The 18,233-nt window shown below is 40.6% G+C and overlaps 5 protein-coding genes across 5 annotated transcripts; 2 read left to right on the top strand and 3 right to left on the bottom strand.

Annotated features, from left to right (window-relative positions):
• The first annotated feature begins 37 nt into the window (after window positions 1–37).
• Window positions 38–3,065, top strand: MONOS_12226c1 (uncharacterized protein). Its single transcript, XM_067864831.1, has one exon. It carries the CDS (start codon window positions 120–122, stop codon window positions 2,592–2,594), a length of 2,475 nt encoding a protein of 824 aa, XP_067719430.1. The 5' UTR covers window positions 38–119; the 3' UTR covers window positions 2,595–3,065.
• Window positions 2,830–5,340, bottom strand: MONOS_12227 (AMP-activated protein kinase). Its single transcript, XM_067864833.1, has 2 exons — window positions 5,309–5,340; window positions 2,830–5,246 (listed from the first exon to the last, which is right to left on the bottom strand). Exon 2 carries the CDS (start codon window positions 5,243–5,245, stop codon window positions 3,275–3,277), a length of 1,971 nt encoding a protein of 656 aa, XP_067719429.1. The 5' UTR covers window position 5,246; window positions 5,309–5,340; the 3' UTR covers window positions 2,830–3,274.
• Window positions 5,341–6,416: 1,076 nt separating this feature from the next.
• Window positions 6,417–8,582, bottom strand: MONOS_12228 (Translation initiation factor 4E like protein). Its single transcript, XM_067864834.1, has 5 exons — window positions 8,439–8,582; window positions 8,290–8,394; window positions 8,150–8,230; window positions 7,934–8,097; window positions 6,417–7,816 (listed from the first exon to the last, which is right to left on the bottom strand). The coding sequence occupies exons 1-5, from the start codon at window positions 8,568–8,570 to the stop codon at window positions 6,841–6,843; spliced, it is 1,458 nt and encodes a 485-aa protein (XP_067719428.1). The 5' UTR covers window positions 8,571–8,582; the 3' UTR covers window positions 6,417–6,840.
• A 486-nt stretch (window positions 8,583–9,068) lies between these two features.
• Window positions 9,069–13,395, top strand: MONOS_12229 (gamma-tubulin complex component 3; the record flags this gene model as incomplete). Its single annotated transcript, XM_067864835.1, has 5 exons — window positions 9,069–9,540; window positions 9,611–9,735; window positions 9,809–11,950; window positions 12,055–12,569; window positions 12,673–13,395. 5 exons carry the CDS (start codon window positions 9,069–9,071, stop codon window positions 12,989–12,991), a joined length of 3,573 nt encoding a protein of 1,190 aa, XP_067719427.1. The 3' UTR covers window positions 12,992–13,395.
• MONOS_12230 (putative plant dual-specificity MAP kinase kinase family domain protein) lies at window positions 13,215–18,220 on the bottom strand (the record flags this gene model as incomplete). Its single annotated transcript, XM_067864837.1, has 9 exons — window positions 13,215–14,132; window positions 14,251–15,716; window positions 15,811–16,185; window positions 16,287–17,375; window positions 17,443–17,478; window positions 17,540–17,606; window positions 17,659–17,779; window positions 17,834–18,132; window positions 18,205–18,220. The coding sequence occupies 9 exons, from the start codon at window positions 18,218–18,220 to the stop codon at window positions 13,468–13,470; spliced, it is 4,134 nt and encodes a 1,377-aa protein (XP_067719426.1). The 3' UTR covers window positions 13,215–13,467.
• Window positions 18,221–18,233: the final 13 nt, after the last annotated feature.

Below are 18,233 nucleotides of genomic sequence, written 5' to 3'. Positions count from 1 at the left end.
TTGCATTTCCATTTCTATCCTTCATATCTACAGATTGTTTATTTTGCTATGATTGAGCATGTTGAGGTTGACAGTTATCAAAAATAAAAAAAAATCAATTGAGGCGCCCACAATAATTTATGCAGAACTTCAAAGAGCTCTCCCTTCGGCTGGTGCGCATCTATGCGCGGCTGGAGGCGCAGGCCAGCCACGCGGCCGTTGTGAACAGCGAGCTGCGGGAGTCGCTGCGCTTCCTGCAGACGGGGCTCGGGAAGGACGAGCATTTCACGGCAATCGAAGCGCCTGCGCAGCCGCAGATGGCGCCGTCGGTGGCGGTGATAACGCGGTCGCGCCTGGAGAAGGCAAAGATGATTTCTGGGCAGGCGGCGCGGAAGCCGTCTCCGGTGCGCGTGCAGGCGGGGCCGAAGCCCGGAAGCAGTTTTCAGGGGCTGTCGCAGGCGCAGAACATCCAGCGCTATGTGCGGCATCTGCACCAGCAGCGGTCGAGATGGGCAGCCCAGAGGGAGGTGGGCCAGGGGTGCAAAGGGAGCGGGGGCGCAGAAGAGGGGCGAAAAGCGAAAATTGCAGCTGGGTCGTTTTCACAGTTCTGCAACACGCTGCACCGGGCGTCGTACATGTGGGAGACGACGGAGGAGCGGTGGCCTGCAGGGAGGGCTGCGCAGTCGGGGCTTGGCTCTGGGGGCGAGGAGGGGGCTTGGGAGGAAGAAGAACGCTCAGAGGCAAAGGCAGAGGCGCCGCTGTTTCCGCTTGCCCCGCTGGCAGGGTCGAAGGCGGTGCTGGAGCAGAAGGCAGCGCTGCAGCCGCTTGTGCACAACGTTGCGTCGACGCGGCCGCTGGGGCATGGGGCGCTGCGCTTTCTGCCCCCGCACATGCAGATGTCGATTCTGTCGGAGAGTGTGTATCAGTCGCTTTATTCGATCACGCCGCTTGTGGCGAAGGCTGCATCGCTGGGGAGCGCGCCTGTCCCCGTCAGCAGCGCGTCTGACCGGGTGCTGTCGCTGTTTGCAGAAAAGACGCCGGGGGCAGTGCGACTTCTGGAGCAGCTGCTGAAGCAGTGCATTCCGCTGCTGCAGCGAGGGATGGGGATCACAGCGCTTGTGTACAGCCTGTTTGAGATGGGCAGAGAGAAGGGAGGGGCACTCGGTTCTGGATCTCACAGCGCAAAAGGCGGGGTGGGGAAAGAGAGTGTGCGTGGGTGCAACAGCAGTGAGGGCTTGGAGGTTGGGGCAAAGAGGAAGGGGGAAGAGGCAGAGGCAGAGGCCGAGGCATCGAGCACAAGAGAGAAAGGCAGACGCGGAGCATCAACAATTGCAGGAAGGCAGTCTCTGTCATCTCTTTTGTCTCAACCGTCTCCATCTCCATCTCCATCTCCATCTCCTAAAGCATCGGGAATGGCTGGCGCAGTGCCAATCCATGGGATGGCGTTGCCGAGGAGCAGCAGCGCTGGGAGGAGCGGCAGGGCAGCTGGCGGGGCAAAGCAGGGAGCAGGGCGGAGCACGAGCAAGGACAGGGCTGTTTCGCTGATTGCGCAAATACAGAAAGCTGCATCGCCGAGTGCAGCGTCGCTCGCTGGCTCTTTGCCGTCTGGCTCGGCTTCGGGTGGGTTGGGGGATCGGCGGGGTGCAGCAGAGAAGAAGACGGCGAAGCAGCGGGAGGCAGCAGAGAGGAGCAGAGGCGTCGTGGTGGAGCATGCGATGCTGTGGGTGAGCGAGAGGGAGTGGGAGGAGTGTGGCTGTGCAGTCGAGGAGAAGGAAGGGGGTGCAGGCAGCAAAAGCGGAATGGGAGGGGCAAGCGAGAGGGCAGGCCCTTCTTCAGGAAGCGGGCTTCTGGCGCGGAAGGAGATGAGTGCGATGGTTGGGGTGGTGAGGGATGCTTTGTTGCCTTTGTTTGTGCCAGTGCCACCTTCCCATCGCCCAGCCGCGTGGCATGCGCAGAGGATGTCGCTGGCGCTGTCTTCGGCCACGCTGGTGCATTCGTATCAGGCGGTGCTGGTGAAGACAGGGCTGTGCCTGTCTCTTTTCTCGTCGCTGTCTCCTCTGCTGGATTCTGTGCTGAAGCCTCGGCAGCTGGCGAGCGGGGCATCAGCCTCCTCTTGCAGCTCGGCTGCCTCTCTGCCGCCGCTTGCAGAGCACCAGGCGTGGAGCCTTCCTCTTCTGCGATTTCTGGCGACAATCATCACGAACAGAAACGAGACGATGGCATCTGTCCTTTCGAGGCCCTATCAGCGCGAATGGGACGAGACAGGCGCCTTTCGCGGTGAAGCAGCACAGGGCGATGGAGAAGAGGACGAAGAGTGCATGGGGAAAGAGGGAAGTGCCATTCAGATGCAATACAGCAGCAGTGGTGGTGGCGGTGGTGGAATGAAATATGGAGGCAATGAGAGTTATAGGACTTCATATGAAGAAGAAGAGGAGGAGGATGAGGAGGAGGATGAGGAGGATGAGGAGGATGAGGAAGAAGATGGTGATGATAATGATTGCGATGAACATGGGCAATTCACATCTTTTGGTGAAAGCAGCGAGATTGGAGATTCGAGAAGTGGGGAAGGCCAGCCAAATGAAAAAGAGTGGAATGATTCGGGTGAATACACTTGAAGAAGATGAGCCAAGTTGAGTCTGTTTCTGTTTGTGTCCATCTCTCCATCTTTCGAAGCATGCACTCATCCCCTGAAGATTTGATTTGGAGGATGCAATGTGCATTGAAGTATTGAATTTATGAACATTTTGTGCATCTTCGTTCGATGAATTTATATTTCTGATAAGGTGTTATTGCAGGTTTTGGAGATTGCAATGAAATATCTACAAATTCGTTTAACTGACAAAAAAGAAATTTTAGATCTGAAAATCGTGTTAAAAATGTTGAAATGGAATTGTTTCCTGTGAAATTTATTGGAAACAATTAAAAGAAAGAAAGTGTAAAGTCAATAGAATGGAAAGAAAAATGAAAGGAAAATAAAATATGAAGAAGAATTATTAGGAAAGAAGACAATTGGACGATTAATGTAAACAATATTTTTCATTGAATCATAACACTTTATTTGTAATAAAATTTTTGCAATTAAAAAACTCAAAAAAAATTTTACATCCTAATTTTGAAACATCATCCAATTACGAAAAAATAATTTTGAATAAAAGAAAAGTCAGCACAAAGAGAAATGGAATGCTGAAAAACGATTTAGAGTTGTTTGAAAAGAGCGCATTTAAAAGCAATGGCACAAGAAGAAGATCGAAGAAAGATAACAAAAAATCAATGTCATGATTTTTTTGCCAGCTGGCTACAGCTTCAGATTCCCCAGAATAGCACTGCAGAGAGCCATAAACGGGAACGTGTCGCCTGAAATGCGCTTCATGTCGATTTTGTGGTGAGGCTTTTCGGGAGTCGAGTCTTCCAAACGGAACAGCTGGATCCCGATCTCTACAGGATTCCGTGGTGTCTGCAGCTTCGGTGTCTGTCTTAGCCGGCAACTGAATTGGTACGGTGATGTCATCTTCCACTCAAACTTCAACAGTCGCAGTACGCGGAACAGATCATTCATGATCTCCACCGGAGGTCGTGTGCTGTCTGCGCCCAGAGACCATTTGTGGCGTGGTTGGTCCACCGGACGCGGAACTCCTGTTGCCCATTGAGACGTCATCTTCTCGCTCTTTTCCTCCTTTCTCTCTTCTGTCACATTCGCACCACTCGAGCCTGTTTCTCTAGCAGCCGCAGAAGCAGACGAAGAAGATGAGGAAGAGCATGTTGATGGATCAGATGACGAAGAAGCAGAGGCCGAGCTCTTATCGCTGACTGAGCCCGACTGATATGCTGATGATGGAGATGTTGATGACATTGGAATAGATCCGTCTTGCGCTGCTTGCGATTCCTGGGCAGATGCTGCCTCGCTTCCCTGATCTCCTTTCTCAGACAGAGCAACAACAGATCTTAGTTTGATTGGAACTACCTTCTTCGATGTGATATCAAACTTTTTCATCTCTCCTTGTTCTTCCTCTTCATCATCTAACCCGTAGTCGTCCTCATCCTCATCTTCGTCCCCTTCCTTTCCCGTACTGTCTCCATCTTCGTCTCCTCGTTTAGTTCCAACTGTTGACACAAAATTGTGCAGCTCAATCCCCTCAAACTCCCTGATTCGCGACTGGTGCTCCATCTCTCCCTTCTGCCCTTGCATCATGTCTCGCTTCTGATCCATCAACAGAGCATACATAACGGCCGCTTGTGTTGCATTGCTCTGTCCACGCTGTAGATCTCTGACGCACTGTTCTTGGGTGAAATGCAGCTTCCTACAGATTTCTTCAACAATAGTTTGATCAATTTGCTTCATCCTATGTGACGAACCGTCATCCACAGGCATCGCTAGATAATCTGGAAGATTTTTAAGAAACCATGGATGATGTCTGATCTCAGGAATTGTGATTCGCTTCACAGGATCCACTGTCAACATTTTCGATATTAAATCCCTGACATCTGGTGGAATATATGATGGAATCGTGTATGTACCTGTTTTAATTTTCTGAAATAGAGCTTCCAGTGAAGAGTCATCGAATGGAAGCTTTGCACACAACAGAGCATACAGAATCACTCCGCAACTCCACACATCCACGCCAGGCCCTGCATACAGCTTTCCCGATATCACTTCGGGTGCTGCATAGTTCGGAGAGCCGCAAGATGTTGTTAAGAAATCTCCATCTCGCATCATGTTGCTCAGCCCAAAATCTGCTATTTTGATGTTTTTGTGTTCATCAAGAAGCAAGTTTTCCGGCTTCAAATCTCTATGGACAACCTTGTGCTTGTGACAATATTCAACCCCTGAGATTATCTGCTGGAAAAATCTCCGAGCCTCATCTTCGGACAGCTTTCCTTTCTGCACAATGTAGTCGAACATTTCCCCTCCTGGAACGTATTCCATGATCATAAAGATGTTCCTATCTGTTCCAATCACCTCATAAAGATGAATCACATGAGGATGTGAAAACAGTTTCATAATACTGATTTCGCGCCGCACTTTGCTGTCCATGTTCAATGACCGAATTCTCTTCCTATTCAGAACTTTTACTGCAACTGTATGACCAGTCAACTGGTGCTCCGCAAGTTTTACCTTTCCAAATGATCCCTTTCCAATAGTTTGCTTCAGCACATAGCTCCCTATCTTAATGTACTTCTTATCTTTTTTTTTCTGCGAAGAATCTCCCTGTGCCGCCTCCTGCGGCCCCTGAGAATCCTTCGCATCCGTATCTTGAGATGCGTGCATCCTAAATAAAAAAATATCAAACAAACATGTTAACATTTTCGCACAAAAGCTAGGGCAGCATACAAATACTGATTTGCTTCTAAAGCTGATCTTGTACCATTCTATGATGAATTGTTATATCCTGCAATTAAAAATTATCGAAAAATGTCAAAATTGTGAACAGAATAATAAGCATATGTATTGTTTATACAGTTCAATGTTTCAACTGTCAAAAAGTGCAATAAAACTTTTTCTGAATGAAAAGGTTAATATTTTTTTCTTTTTTTTTTTTTTTAAAAAATAAATAAATATGAAAAATGCTAATTTGAAAATACATGTGGCCTTTGGCAATATCAACGATCAATCAATAAATATTTAGATTTTTAAATAAAGGTGTTTATAAAAGTTTAAGAAAAAATGGTGCTCATCATTTATTTAAAAGTGAAATAATTGATCCAGAAAAAACTTTTGATATTGTTAGGGACAAAAAAGGAAACATGAGAAAAACGTTAAACTTATTAAAAAATCATAATTTTATATTAGAATAAATTAGGAATTATTTTTTGAAAAATAATTGATTATGAAACTCAAATTAGCATCATGAAACAATAATCTGAAAAAGTTTTAGTTTCTGTTTGATGTTTTCAACACGTAAGTGATTATAAATGTTTTTTAAACTTATTTCAAGATTTTGATTGCAAGAAATGAATGTCAACAAAGTTATTTCAATCAACATGGAACAAATTATTTGACTTCAACCACGTTCATTGAAAAAATAAGCACTTCAGATAAACTTTTTGTGAACAAAAATTTTCAACAAAAATGGTTCATTTTTTGAAATACGTTTGAAATCACAAAACATAAAGTTTTTATTTCAGTTTCGTTTGTATTTGGATATGGGACAAAATTTTATGTTTAAAGAATTTTGTTCCACACAATTCTTTCTAAGATTTTTTTCGATTTTTTATATTTTTATATTTTGTATTGCACGATAATATAAGAATAAAAATCAAACAATTGCAGAAATAGTTTAGAACAAATCATTGAATTTTTCATAAATGAAAGAATTCTGTACCATATGAAAATCAAATTTAATTTGAAAGCTGAATAAGTTCAAAAATGCTATAAGAGAAACAATTATTTCATGCTCAGTACATAAAAAGCTTGAAAGTCTATATTTTCCCCCAAATCTCCAATTTCTTTTATTGTTTTCAAGAAAATGAAAAAAAAAATTATTCTTATTGTTATAAAATTTGAAAACGTGAAAATGACTCAAAAATGGAGAAATTTTGACAGGAATAAAAATTTGATGAAAACATTTGTCCAGAATTTTTGTTTATTCTCAAAAAATCAATAATAATTTTCTTCAAATCAAAGTTGCAATTTTTATCAATGAATTCTTGTAAAAATTCTTGAGTTTAATAATTGTTATCTTGAAAAACAAACTTCACAAAAAATTATTAATTTCAATATTTGGAATATTTTTCATTTTTGTAATAGAATTATAAAATATTACCTTTTTTATTTTTTAACATCCTTTTTAACCCTAATAAAATTAACATATTTTGAGTAATTATTATTCTTAATTTCAAAATTAATAATTGTAAAACGCATAATTATTGTTTTCCTCCTCTGGCTTTTCCTGCATGATACGGAGAAGCATTTGAAGGAGTATAAGAAAATGACATTTCTTTATTATCTGTCCCAACAGTCGCATTTGCCGGTCTTCCACCTCTTCCGCCTCTTCTTCCACCTCTGCCTCCTCTTCCCCTCTCTCTTTCTCCTCGCATTCCACTCTCTTCTGAAGATGGAACTCCTTTTCCTCTTCCAGCTTGAGGAGGAGCCTTCCAAGATTTCGCCTTCCATTCTGTTTTTCCTTCTTTGTCTTCTTCTTTTTCTTCATTCCCTCTCTTTCTTTTCTGCTGTCCTTGTTCCTTTTTTCTGCCTTCATCCTCTTTGCCTTTCACCTCGTCTTCTGCATTGCTGTGATGATCATCCCATTTTTTCCCTCCTTCTCTCTCTTTCGGTGCATTCGCATTTTTATCTGAAGATGCACTCCCATGATAATACTTCGCACCAGATGGCGTCCCAAATATCGGCCCTTGCGAATCTGAAGCAGACAACGCTGAACCTCCTGCTGAAGAAGCTGTCGGAGATGCGGACTTATACACAGATGAAAAGAGCTTTTCAAGGGGAGAAGCTAACGAGCCAGGAGCCGCTGCTGGAGGAACAGAAGCAGGTGAAGAAGAAGATGACGGTGGAGTTGGAAATGTTGATGAATAAGATGTTGCTGGTGGTGCGTGTACCGAAGACCAATCTTGTTTTTGGTGTTTGACTTCAGATTGTTCTTTGTCATCGCTCCACCCACCTGATTTCTCTCTGCTTTCTGGATTTCTGTGTGGTTCTCTTCCTTCTCCATAACCCATACCAATCTCTCTCTCTTTCTCCACCCCTTTGTCTCGTTCCCTGTCGTAACGTGGGCGATCAACTTTTCTAATTGTTTTACTACGTTCTGGTTTCGTTCCATGATGCGGGCGATATTCTATCTCACCAAGATCTTCATGATATTTTGTAATTTCACCTATGATCAATCTGAAAAGATACAAAATAAAAACAAATAGGAGCGTATTTGATGACATTGAAAGTGAAACAAATAAAAAAATTATTTTACAAACGATAGATATTAACTTTGAAAAAAATATATCATACTTTAAGTTATCTATCAACGTTTTATCGGATGATGTTCGATTCCAGGTTGAAATGGAAATAGTTGTATTTCGATATGTAATAACAATTCCAGTAATGTCATCACTCAAATCAACAAATTTACCATCTATTGTGGCTCCAAAATGATGACCTATTAAAGCAATTAACTGAAAATCAATTAATTTGTCAATTCTTCATTCTCAAATAATATTTGCAAACAAGTTGTTCCCAAATATAAGAAGCTGCATCTCTTTTTATCAGCTTAATTGTTAAACGAGCACCTTGAGCATTTGCAGGATCCTTACAAAAGCAACAATTATAAACAACAAAATTTATACATTTAAATTTCTTTTTCATACCTCCCAAACTGGCTTTACACCCTTCTCAAAAAAATGCAACGTCCAAGGTGGAGGCAGTGTAATCGCTCTTTCAATAAATGAATATGTTTGCCAAAATTCTTCAACCTAACGGAATTAAAATCACTTTTACAAAAAAATATAAAACAAACTGTTCTGATGGAGCAAACAGGCTTAAGGCTGTCTTCGTAATTAGCTGCTGATAAGTTTTTATCAGAAATAGTCCACCAAAAGGTAAATTCCCTGGATAACGGATGTTCTTCTTTTTCTTGATCAGAAGACATTTTTGATCTGTGAAACAGTAATAAAATTTTGTCACCATTTATTTGAAAAAGTTATTGATAATTTGTTTGGAAAGCGAAAATGATATTGTCATATCATTTATGCATTCTATTGAATGAAGATAGATCACGTTGATATTTATTTAGTGAAAAATCAAAAAAGATGAATATTTTTACATTATTCATTGAATCAAGCATTTTCATCATATTCGTAAATAATTATATATTTTTGATAAATCAGATGATTGAAATATAAAAATCCAAAATTTCTCTTTTGTTCAATCATTCATTTTTTCTTTTATTTGATAGTATTATTTTTCACCAAAGAAAATAAAACAAAAACTGACAATAAAAATTAAAATACCACAGCAATTTTTTCAACATATCTTATTCACATTGAAATACTAATCATTTGGATAAAAAGAATTCTTATGACAATTTTAAATAGTCCAATTATTTATTGTTATGGGCATATATTTTGAACCAATTTCGATTGTAAAAATGAATGTGAATGATGAACAGCTTCAACAAGCGATATTGACATTGTGCAACTCATTTACAGGAAGTTCTCAAACAGATGAATCGAAGCTGTCACTTTATTATGATATTCTGAACAGTGGAACAAATCCTCGTATTTTGTCTGGGGATCACATGAGGTTAATGCAAAATATCAGATCAAAAATACAGATGAAAAACTATCCACAAATGGATAGACTCGTTGATGAATTTAATCAAATTACCAACGAAAAGCATCGAGGATACACAATTCAAGCATTGTACATTCTCCTTGAACTTTCATCTTTAAAGCAAGCGAGACCCTTGACAACAAGATCATATGGAAATCGATATGGAACATCACAAGCTACTTCTCGTTCAGTTTTTTCTCGAACACCATCAGAAACTTCATCAATTTTCACTCTAAACAGTGGAGCAATTCAACCTTATCGCCCTCTTAATCCTGAACGAGCAATTTGTTTGAAATGCTTTGTTTATTTTTTAATTAAGTTTTTGAAAAAAACGTTTTTGCACATACTTATTTTTAGCTGTTATTCAAGCACCGCAATCAAATGTTTCAATTCTGCGTGATCTTATATTCTCTTTTCAGGCAGTAGACGGCACAAATTTGAAAATTAACAAGTATAAAAAAGCATTTGAAATAGTTCCAACAGTGTGTTCATTTCTTTTATAATATTGCCTTGTGAATAATTATCAAAATTTCTTTACAAAATGCATTCAAAAAGATAAATGTCGGAAATCTTGACCGAAGTGTAATTGAAAGATTATTGCATTTTGGCACACTTCATTTTCGGATTCGTGAGATGCTTCAAGAAATGAAAGAAGGCACAGAAAGAGGTACTGTGGCAAGAGAATTTGTTGCTGCGGTTGAATGGCTTCTTAAAGCTGTCAATAAAAGAGTCGCCAACTTAGACTCAAAGCTTCCACTTCCTGCAAAAGGAAGAAGTAGAAATGAAGGGTGGGATGCGTTCGGAAGGCAGTTATCACTAGTCGGAGTGACTGATGGTAAAGAGAAGCTGATGGACAGCCAAGTGACAGATCGCAATGATCCAAGAATATCTTTGTCCCATTCACCTTCTCAGAGTTCGATGGCTTCAGTATTCACAACATCCACAACAACAACAACACTTCCAACATCATTTCCTCAGTCTCGCTCAAGCGTCTCCTTTTCAAGTGTGTTTCCAATGCGCACAGATTCTCAGCAGCAACAGCAGCAATCTCATCCACATCAGCCTCCCCCAATCTTTGTTCCTCGTTTGCAGCTGTCTTCACAGCCACGCATTGAAACACCAACTTCGACTGCCCCGAGCATCGATGGCAGCGCAATGGACGTTGAGCCTGCTGACGAATTGGCATCAACAGTTACATCATCTTCATCATCGTCATCATCCTCCTCTTTTTATTCGCAGCAATTGCCTGGCAATCGTTCACCTCAGAACACAATGATCACATACCGCTCGCTGCTGAGTCTCATAGCCCCGCAGATGAAGATGCTGCGTGTTCTGTATCGTGTTGTCAGTGCGTGCCAGAAGGAGAGCGGAACAGCTATTCTTTCGACACTTCATTCGCAGTCAACACACGGCGATCCATTTGTGAGGCAGATTGTTGGGACACTTTTGAAGGTCACAAGTCTTCCGCTGTGGCAGTTCATTAGCCGCTGGGTTGAGGAAGGTGTGCTTGAGGACACGTGGGACGAGTTCTTTATTATGAAAAATGAGATAACACCTCTGCCTTCTCACACAATGTCTGGTGGCTTTCCTCATCCACAAAAGTCAACCAGTCGCCTTTTATCGTCATCTGCATCAGCATCATCTTTGTCTGCCTCTTCCTCTTCGTCGTCTTTGATGCACCAGGGAATGTTAAGTGGCGACGAATATTGGACCAAAAGATTCACACTTCGGAGATCCAAAATTCCTTCGTTTTTGAGCGAGTCGATGGCAGAGAAGATTTTGGTGATTGGTAAAACGATCAACTTCCTGAAAGAGGAATGTGGAGACAACGGATGGGACTATGCTATTGGAATAGAAAGCGAAAAAGGTGAGGGCGGCAGAGACGGAAATGAAGACTACGAAGAGGGAGGAGATGGTACAGGAGCTGGGAAAAGAGGTCAATCATTTGCTGAAAAGAGAACGAATGTTGTGAAATATGTTGACAAATCGCAGGCAAAAGAGAGCAAACAAAAATCGCTGTTTGGAAGTCGAGTGATGGATGCCTCTTTGTCGTCAGAAGAGCGAATAGATGCGATTGCTGCTGTTGTCGACGGGCGTCTTCGGAACTTCATTCTGAAGAGGACGAACTTCAATGCAGATCTGACTGCGCTGAAGGGCTATCTGCTTCTGATGAGAGGAGATTTTGTCCAGTCGCTGATGGAGGCGATGTGGGGCAGGCTGGACGAGACAGTGCAGGTTTCGTCGTTCACATCATCCTTCACGTCATCTTCAGCCACTTTATCGCCTTCCACAGCTTCTGGCTCTGCCTCCCTCCAGCTTTATTCCCCGTCGTCTTCCAGAAGCCCCTTCGGAAGCGGAGCATCGTCCTCCTCAAACGCCACGCAAAATGTGCTGACAGAAATCCTCACGACGTATTTGAGAGAAGACGGCGAGACACGCGGAAGAGTGTTGCCGGCAGAGTTGGATGCGCGAATCACGAACGATGGGCGTTTTGCTTCGCTTATGGGCGATGGAGTGTCAAGTGGAGACAGAGCGGTCTTTGGCTGGAACAATTTCACTCTCACTTATCGTGTGAAGAAGCCGTGCAACGCGATAATTACTGAACAGGCAATGCAAAAATATCTGTTTGCTTTTGACTTCTTGTGGACGCTGAAGAGAGTTGATTTTGTTTTGGCAAAGGACTGGCAGAAATTATCGGTTTGCTGCAATATTTTATATTCTTTTTTTAAAAATTCATAAATATTTTGTATTTATTTCCAACCAAAATACTTTTGAATGTGATTTATCTTTCTTTTCAAAAGGAAATGTATCGTCTTTCCCGCAACGAAATGAAAGATGTGAAGAATTACTTCTCGACACTCCATGGCTGCAGCCTTCTTCGCAACCACATGACATTATTCATTCGGAATCTGGAGTATTATTTCATGTTTGAAGTGTTGGAAGCATCGTGGATAAAACTCTGCCATGACTTGGACAAGACAACAAAGATGGACGATATCATCGATGCACACAACGAGTTCATTGACACAATAATCGAGCGAATTAAGATGGGACACTCATATTCTGCTAATGCTGCCAGTACTTCATCTCCATCGTTACAAGCACACTCTCCTTCTTCTGCTTCGATGTCCCACTCTTTCTCAACACCCCAAATTCCGCTTATAACATCAAACAGCATGCAATCGCCCTCTTCTCCTTCTCTTTCTGCGCCAACAACCGTCACAGCTCGGCTGTCTTTATTAGAAATTGTTAAGCGATTGTTTACAGTCATCTTCCGTTTTGACGACACACTTGGTCTCATATACAAAGGATCAAGGTTTGTAATGCGTTGACATTGTACGATGATAATTGTTATGTAAATATTTTTTGTTCTTTCTGTGAAATCTTTTCTCTTCTAATGCAAAAATTAATAATTTCAGAAGGCAAATCGATCTAAAACAACGAAAAAGAGCACTTGCTGCTGAGAAGAGGAAGAACGAAAGCTGGATGGATGTAGAAGACGAGTCAGACTGTGAGGATGAAGAAGACGAGCAAGATTTGCAAATAAAGGAAGACTACGTCATCAGACTGAAGCAAGTGAGGCGTGACTATGACTTGCTGTATGACGAAATGATGAGATGTGTTCGGGAAATTATGGACAAGCAAATTGAGAAGGTGCATCTGGTGCCCACTTTCCTACAGTCTCTTTCGACAGAGTCAATAAAAGACAGCTGGAACGATTATGTTTCTCAAAAATGAAAGCTTTCTCTCCACTAATTACGAAACATTTCACAGCTCACGTCACCTGACACTTCTTTGTTTTTCTATCTGCTCATGCATTTTTCACATGGGAGATCATTTTTTTTTCGTGTTTTGAATCAAGTTTTTTCATCCTCAAAGATAACTTTGACTTTATTTTAATGAACAAAAGTCTCTTCCTTCCATCATTAACATTTTTTATGAATAAAAATTATTAAAGAATTTCAACTTGATTTCTGTTTAATATGAATCATTTACCAAAAATGGCACATCCTTTCCAGATTCATCAGAAAAAGAAGAAAAAAATATTCTAAAAAAATAAAAATTTACCTTTAATTACCATAAAACAATAATCACTTTACAAACATTTTCAAAACAAACAAACAAACAAACAAACAAAAAAATCATTACTAATTTTAAAAAAACACAAACAAATTGAGTTAATGAACTCTTTCAATGAATCCATTCAACACTCTTCATTTTTGCTCCAACTCCATCCAATCAAGTGAATAAGTGGCCCATTTTACTATTTCCATCTGTTTCGCAACGTCAATTGGAATAATCAGCTGTTCAACTGGAGATTGAGATCTGTTTTCTCCAAATTCTTCGTCTTCATCAGAGAAGTCAACTTCCTTATGTTCTTCTATCATCAGCCGACGAATTGTGAATGCTATGTTATCCAATAGTTTGTCCAATTCAATTTGTCTTGCTGCTGTAACAGAAATAGCCAGAGATTTATACAGCAGGTTCTGCGTTGCTTGTATTGCTGTTATAAATACGTCATCTGTTATCTCACATTCAATGTCTTTTGTTTTATCAACATCTTTCTCTTTTAAACTTTTTTCATTTTTACTCTCTTCGATGTCTTTCTCATTGCTTTTATTTTCCTTTTCTTTTGTTTCCAATTTTTCAATGGCGCTATCAAAGGCGTGAGAATGCCTTTTCCAGTAGTTTAGCAGAACTCTGTAAATCACAACAAATATCCCTTCATCAATCAGAACGGCTGTGTTTTCTTCCAAATTCCAGCCCAGCTGGCTGAGAATCATCAAACTGCAATTCACAGCTTCAGACAAAGGCGAATGCCTCACCACATCCAGAAGCAACGGAGCTAAACCCACTTCCACAAGAGTCTTTCTTATTTCTTTTGGGCAAAAGTGTTGCAGCAATGAAATCATCACAAATATGACAATTATTGTTAGAAATAATATTAATAATAAAAAAACCATTTTCATAAATAAAGCAATAAGACAATAGCAAACTATTTATTGAAGAGGAAAGTGCATAAACAGCCCAAAGACAACGAACAAAACGATTCGTCTCTTTTGCAGAAAATTCTTGTTTGAAGTTTGCTCCTTTTGTTTGACGAAGAAATAGCGACTTGACATTGTGATGAGCAATAATGTTTTTCAGTTGTGGCAAAGCAAACGAAAAATCGTTGTTTATCTTTGCTTTCGTAAACACAAGGCAGAAAATGGCGCTAATGTAAATGCCTTCACCATCAATCAAATTCGAGTTCTGTTCGTCTTTGACTTCGTTTTGTGAGGCAGAAGACGCTGAAGGCTTCTCATTTTCAGTGCTATCAGAGCTTGGTCCTCGAACACATTCAAATGTTGAGTCATAATAAGTGTCAACTATCGCTTCCAGAATGCCAACTCCATCTGCCTTCTCCACTTGCATCGAAAGCTCAAGGAAAACTGCGTCAAGAACAAACTCTTTTGACTGCTGGAAAAAATGTTCTATCAATTCTAATATTCTCTGGACTAGAAAGTGTGGTATCATCGCATTCTTTCCTCTCAAAAAGGTCTTGTCATACGCAGCAGCAGAAGAAGACGACAAGTTCATCACTGAAGATGCAGATTTTGAGGATTCTTTTGAGGATTGCGATTGCATATAATATGCTGGCTCATTTGTTTCTTTGAAGTCTTCCAAATGGTCTGTTTGCGACTGATCTGTCTGTGCGTTTGCTTTCTGTTCTTTCAAACTTTTGCGCTTCTTTTCCAACATTTCAGCTGCACGCTTCGCAAAGTCGATTGCCAGTATTCGTATCATCAGTGCAATTAGATGAAATTTTCCTGATTTTTCTTCGGATTTTTTCTCTTTCAAACTGGAGTCAAGCAGCGAAGAATTAAAGCTGATGGATTCTGAGATAATCGTCTTCAGATGGGAATATGCTCCACTCGATATTGCAAACAGCAAATCCACAATTGAAAGCAAAGCAGAAGAATAGTACCGAAGGAGTTCATCAGCTTCCTGAAGATTTGATTCAGAGGATTGCGTTGCAGACGAGAGTCTTTTGCTTATTCGGATAATTTTTGATATTATCACTGCAATTGCTGTCAGTATGCTTTGCAGCATTTGCGGAGTCGCCAGGACGAACTGTGTGAACTCAGATGAATGATGCACAATCACTGCAATCAGATGGCAGACACTCGAAATGACTTCAACAGGAAATACGAATGAAGGAGTGCATTCTTTCTGCTCATCGTGCTTATGTACAAATGATTCATCATCATCTTCATTAAAATGTTCTTGCGACTTATTATCACCAATCTGCATAAACCTGACTGAAATGTTTAGAAAGTTGTGTGAAATAATGTTGAATGCTCTGAGAGGACTTTGAAGTGCGTGTTTTGTTAAATGAGATAAAAGATTGAGGCAAGTTTCTTTGTTCTCTTCAGCCATTCTGATTTTGTCTCGACTTTTGTTCACTCTTCTCAAAACAGAACTTTAAAAGAAAAGAAGATAATAAAAAAACAAGAATAAGAATAAAAAAATCAATTCAAGTTCATTAAATGAAAAGACGTTCAGCCAAATCCAACCTGAGTTCTTTGACAACAAGCGGATGATCTGAGATGTCATGTGGAATTTCAACATCTGAAAGAAATGAGGGTGTGACGTAAAGTACTTCTGTTTCAAACAAGTCGTCGTCTTCCTCAACCTCATGCAATTCTGCTGCTCCGTCCATCGCTCCCTTCTCCATTTCCGCATGTTCTTTGTCTTTCAATTCTCTTTTGCCTTTCAGTTCTGCTTGTTCAAGCTGCTCTTTTATGCTTTGATCAACGTGAATCATTGTCGGATCATTCGAAATAGGCGACATTCGCATAGCTGTCTTTGAGGTGAAGAGAACAGAAGCAGCATCGAGGCATTGCGCATAGATGGTCGATGCCTGAAAGATCGGATTGTATGCAAGTTGCCTAAAAGTGAACCACACAAAGAAAGTAAATGAATAATTCAATGAGAATAAAACAAAATATCTCTGAATAAACACTTGGCCTATCAATAAAAGAGTACACACTCTTCATTCATGGCTTCTCTCTTTCTCTCTGCAACTGGTGATTCCTTAGCACTTTGCATTTGAACAACAGAATCAAAACTCGATTGCGAAGAATTCGTCTCTTCAAACGATGGGCTCAAAAGCGCAGTTGTTCGAGAAGAGCTTGCATATGTCTGTGACATTAGATCGTTTGCAGAAGAAGATGCATAAGACGATGCCAATGAAATAGTTGATGAATCGTGTGACCCTGTAATAAGCTGCTCATGTGTTTGCGCAATGATGCTGCTGTATGGAGACGCTGGTATGGATGAAGAGCGTTCAGAAAAGCAGTAAGGCGAAGCTGGCAAAACATGCGAGATAAAAGAAGATTCTTGATCTGTCTGTGAAACGGAAGCTGAAGATGATAGAAAAGAAGGAGAAGGAAATGAACCAATTGACGAAGAAGGCTGCTCGAGTGTGGCAATTGAGCTGGATAGCTCAGGAGACGGAGTTGCTTGGGCAGCATTTGAAAGTGCTGCAGAGTCTGCCACAGGCAACATTGGATATACAGCTGGTGCTGCCATCTGCGCTTTTTCTGGGGCAGCAGGCGCAGAAGTTGGCAGGATGCGCTTCTGGGGAGCATTGGCAAGAGACCTTTGATTGCCGTCGAGTTGCAAGTGCTGTGCTTCATTGTCATGCAGTGGGGGAGAGAAATCTCCCATTTGCGTCTTCACCAGAGACCCTTTTTGCATTTCATTGAGATTCTCTGCAATTCCACTGGAAGTTTTCGTAGGAAATGAAGTAAATGAGGCCGAATGACGTATTGCCTCAAGCTGCGCTTGCTGCGTGATGTTCATTTGTGCGATTGCATTGACAATAAACGGATCGAATAATAATTCTGCAGCTGACGGACGAAGAGCAGGATCCTTTGTCAACATAAGGGATATCAAATCTTTTAGTCGACGCGAATATCTTGGCTGAGGAAGCGAATCATCTGGAAAAGGTGGGGCAGGCTTTGTGACAATCTTGTCCATTATGTCAAACTGAACGTTCGCAGGAAAGGGGTACTGCAGGCTCACCATTTCATACATCAATACACCCAAAGACCAAATATCTGTTTTTGATGAATAACTTCAAACAAAAAAATAAAAAAATATAATAATCACATAACGAAGCACTCAAATCAAAAATTTCAAACGGTTTTCCTAATATCTTCTCAGGGCTGTCGTACCATCTGAAATTATGTTTTATTCAAAAAGAAACACTTATTGAATTAGACAAATACAACTACAAACGGAGAACCCACAAGAGAGGTTGCTTTATCTGTTGGCTGTTGAAGTTGGATAGAAAATCCGAAATCACCTATTTTTAAAATAAACATGCTTATTTATCAACTGTTAAATAGTAACTGTACCAAGTTTCAGAAAATCCTTTGAAAATAGTAAATTTTCAGGCTTAACGTCCCGATGAATAACTTGATTTCGATGAACGAATTCCAACGCTAGAAGAGCATGAACAAAGCATTTTAGCACATCCTATTGATCATTCATGCTTCACAAAAGAATTAAAAAAAGAAAAAAACTGCAAACTATTTCTTCAAAATATGATTGCTTCTTTTTATGAGCTTCCAATAAATGCCTCAAATCTCCATTCTGACAATGTTCCATTATGATGTATGTGTAATTTTCATCATAAAAGTGCTCCAAATACTGAACAACGAATGGAGATTTCATTCTCTGTAAAATATGCACTTCCTTTTTTCTTTGATCTGGATGATTGATAAATGACGTTGGAATTCGTTTGCATATTCTGAAGGTTTGAGTGGGAATATGAAATACTTTAATGACATCTCCAGAAACGCCTTTTCCAATTTTTCCAAAGTTCACATCTCAACGCACATTTAACATAAAAATAATATAACACATATAAATAAAAAAGCAGCTCAATACAAGTAGCAAACAATCTTGAAGTGACATATGCCAAGTAGAC

This window comes from Monocercomonoides exilis (assembly GCF_001643675.1).
Source record: "Monocercomonoides exilis strain PA203 chromosome Unknown scaffold62-463630, whole genome shotgun sequence".
Classification (NCBI taxonomy): Eukaryota; Preaxostyla; order Oxymonadida; family Polymastigidae; genus Monocercomonoides; species Monocercomonoides exilis.
Note: the sequence above shows the minus strand (reverse complement) of the source record. Positions and strands in the feature narration are given on the sequence as shown.

What these genes read in the sequence shown, in the direction of transcription:
- MONOS_12226c1 (XM_067864831.1), top strand. Translation starts at nt 120, where the DNA reads ATGCAGAACTTCAAAGAGCTCTCCCTTCGGCTGGTGCGCATCTATGCG.
- MONOS_12227 (XM_067864833.1), bottom strand. Translation starts at nt 5,245, where the DNA reads ATGCACGCATCTCAAGATACGGATGCGAAGGATTCTCAGGGGCCGCAG.
- MONOS_12228 (XM_067864834.1), bottom strand. Translation starts at nt 8,570, where the DNA reads ATGTCTTCTGATCAAGAAAAAGAAGAACATCCGTTATCCAGGGAATTT. An exon ending in CTGTTTGCTCCATCAGAACA is followed by an intron (nt 8,395 to 8,438) that starts GTTTGTTTTATA and finishes TAATTCCGTTAG; the next exon opens with GTTGAAGAATTTTGGCAAAC. An exon ending in CTTATATTTGGGAACAACTT is followed by an intron (nt 8,098 to 8,149) that starts GTTTGCAAATAT and finishes ATTGATTTTCAG; the next exon opens with TTAATTGCTTTAATAGGTCA.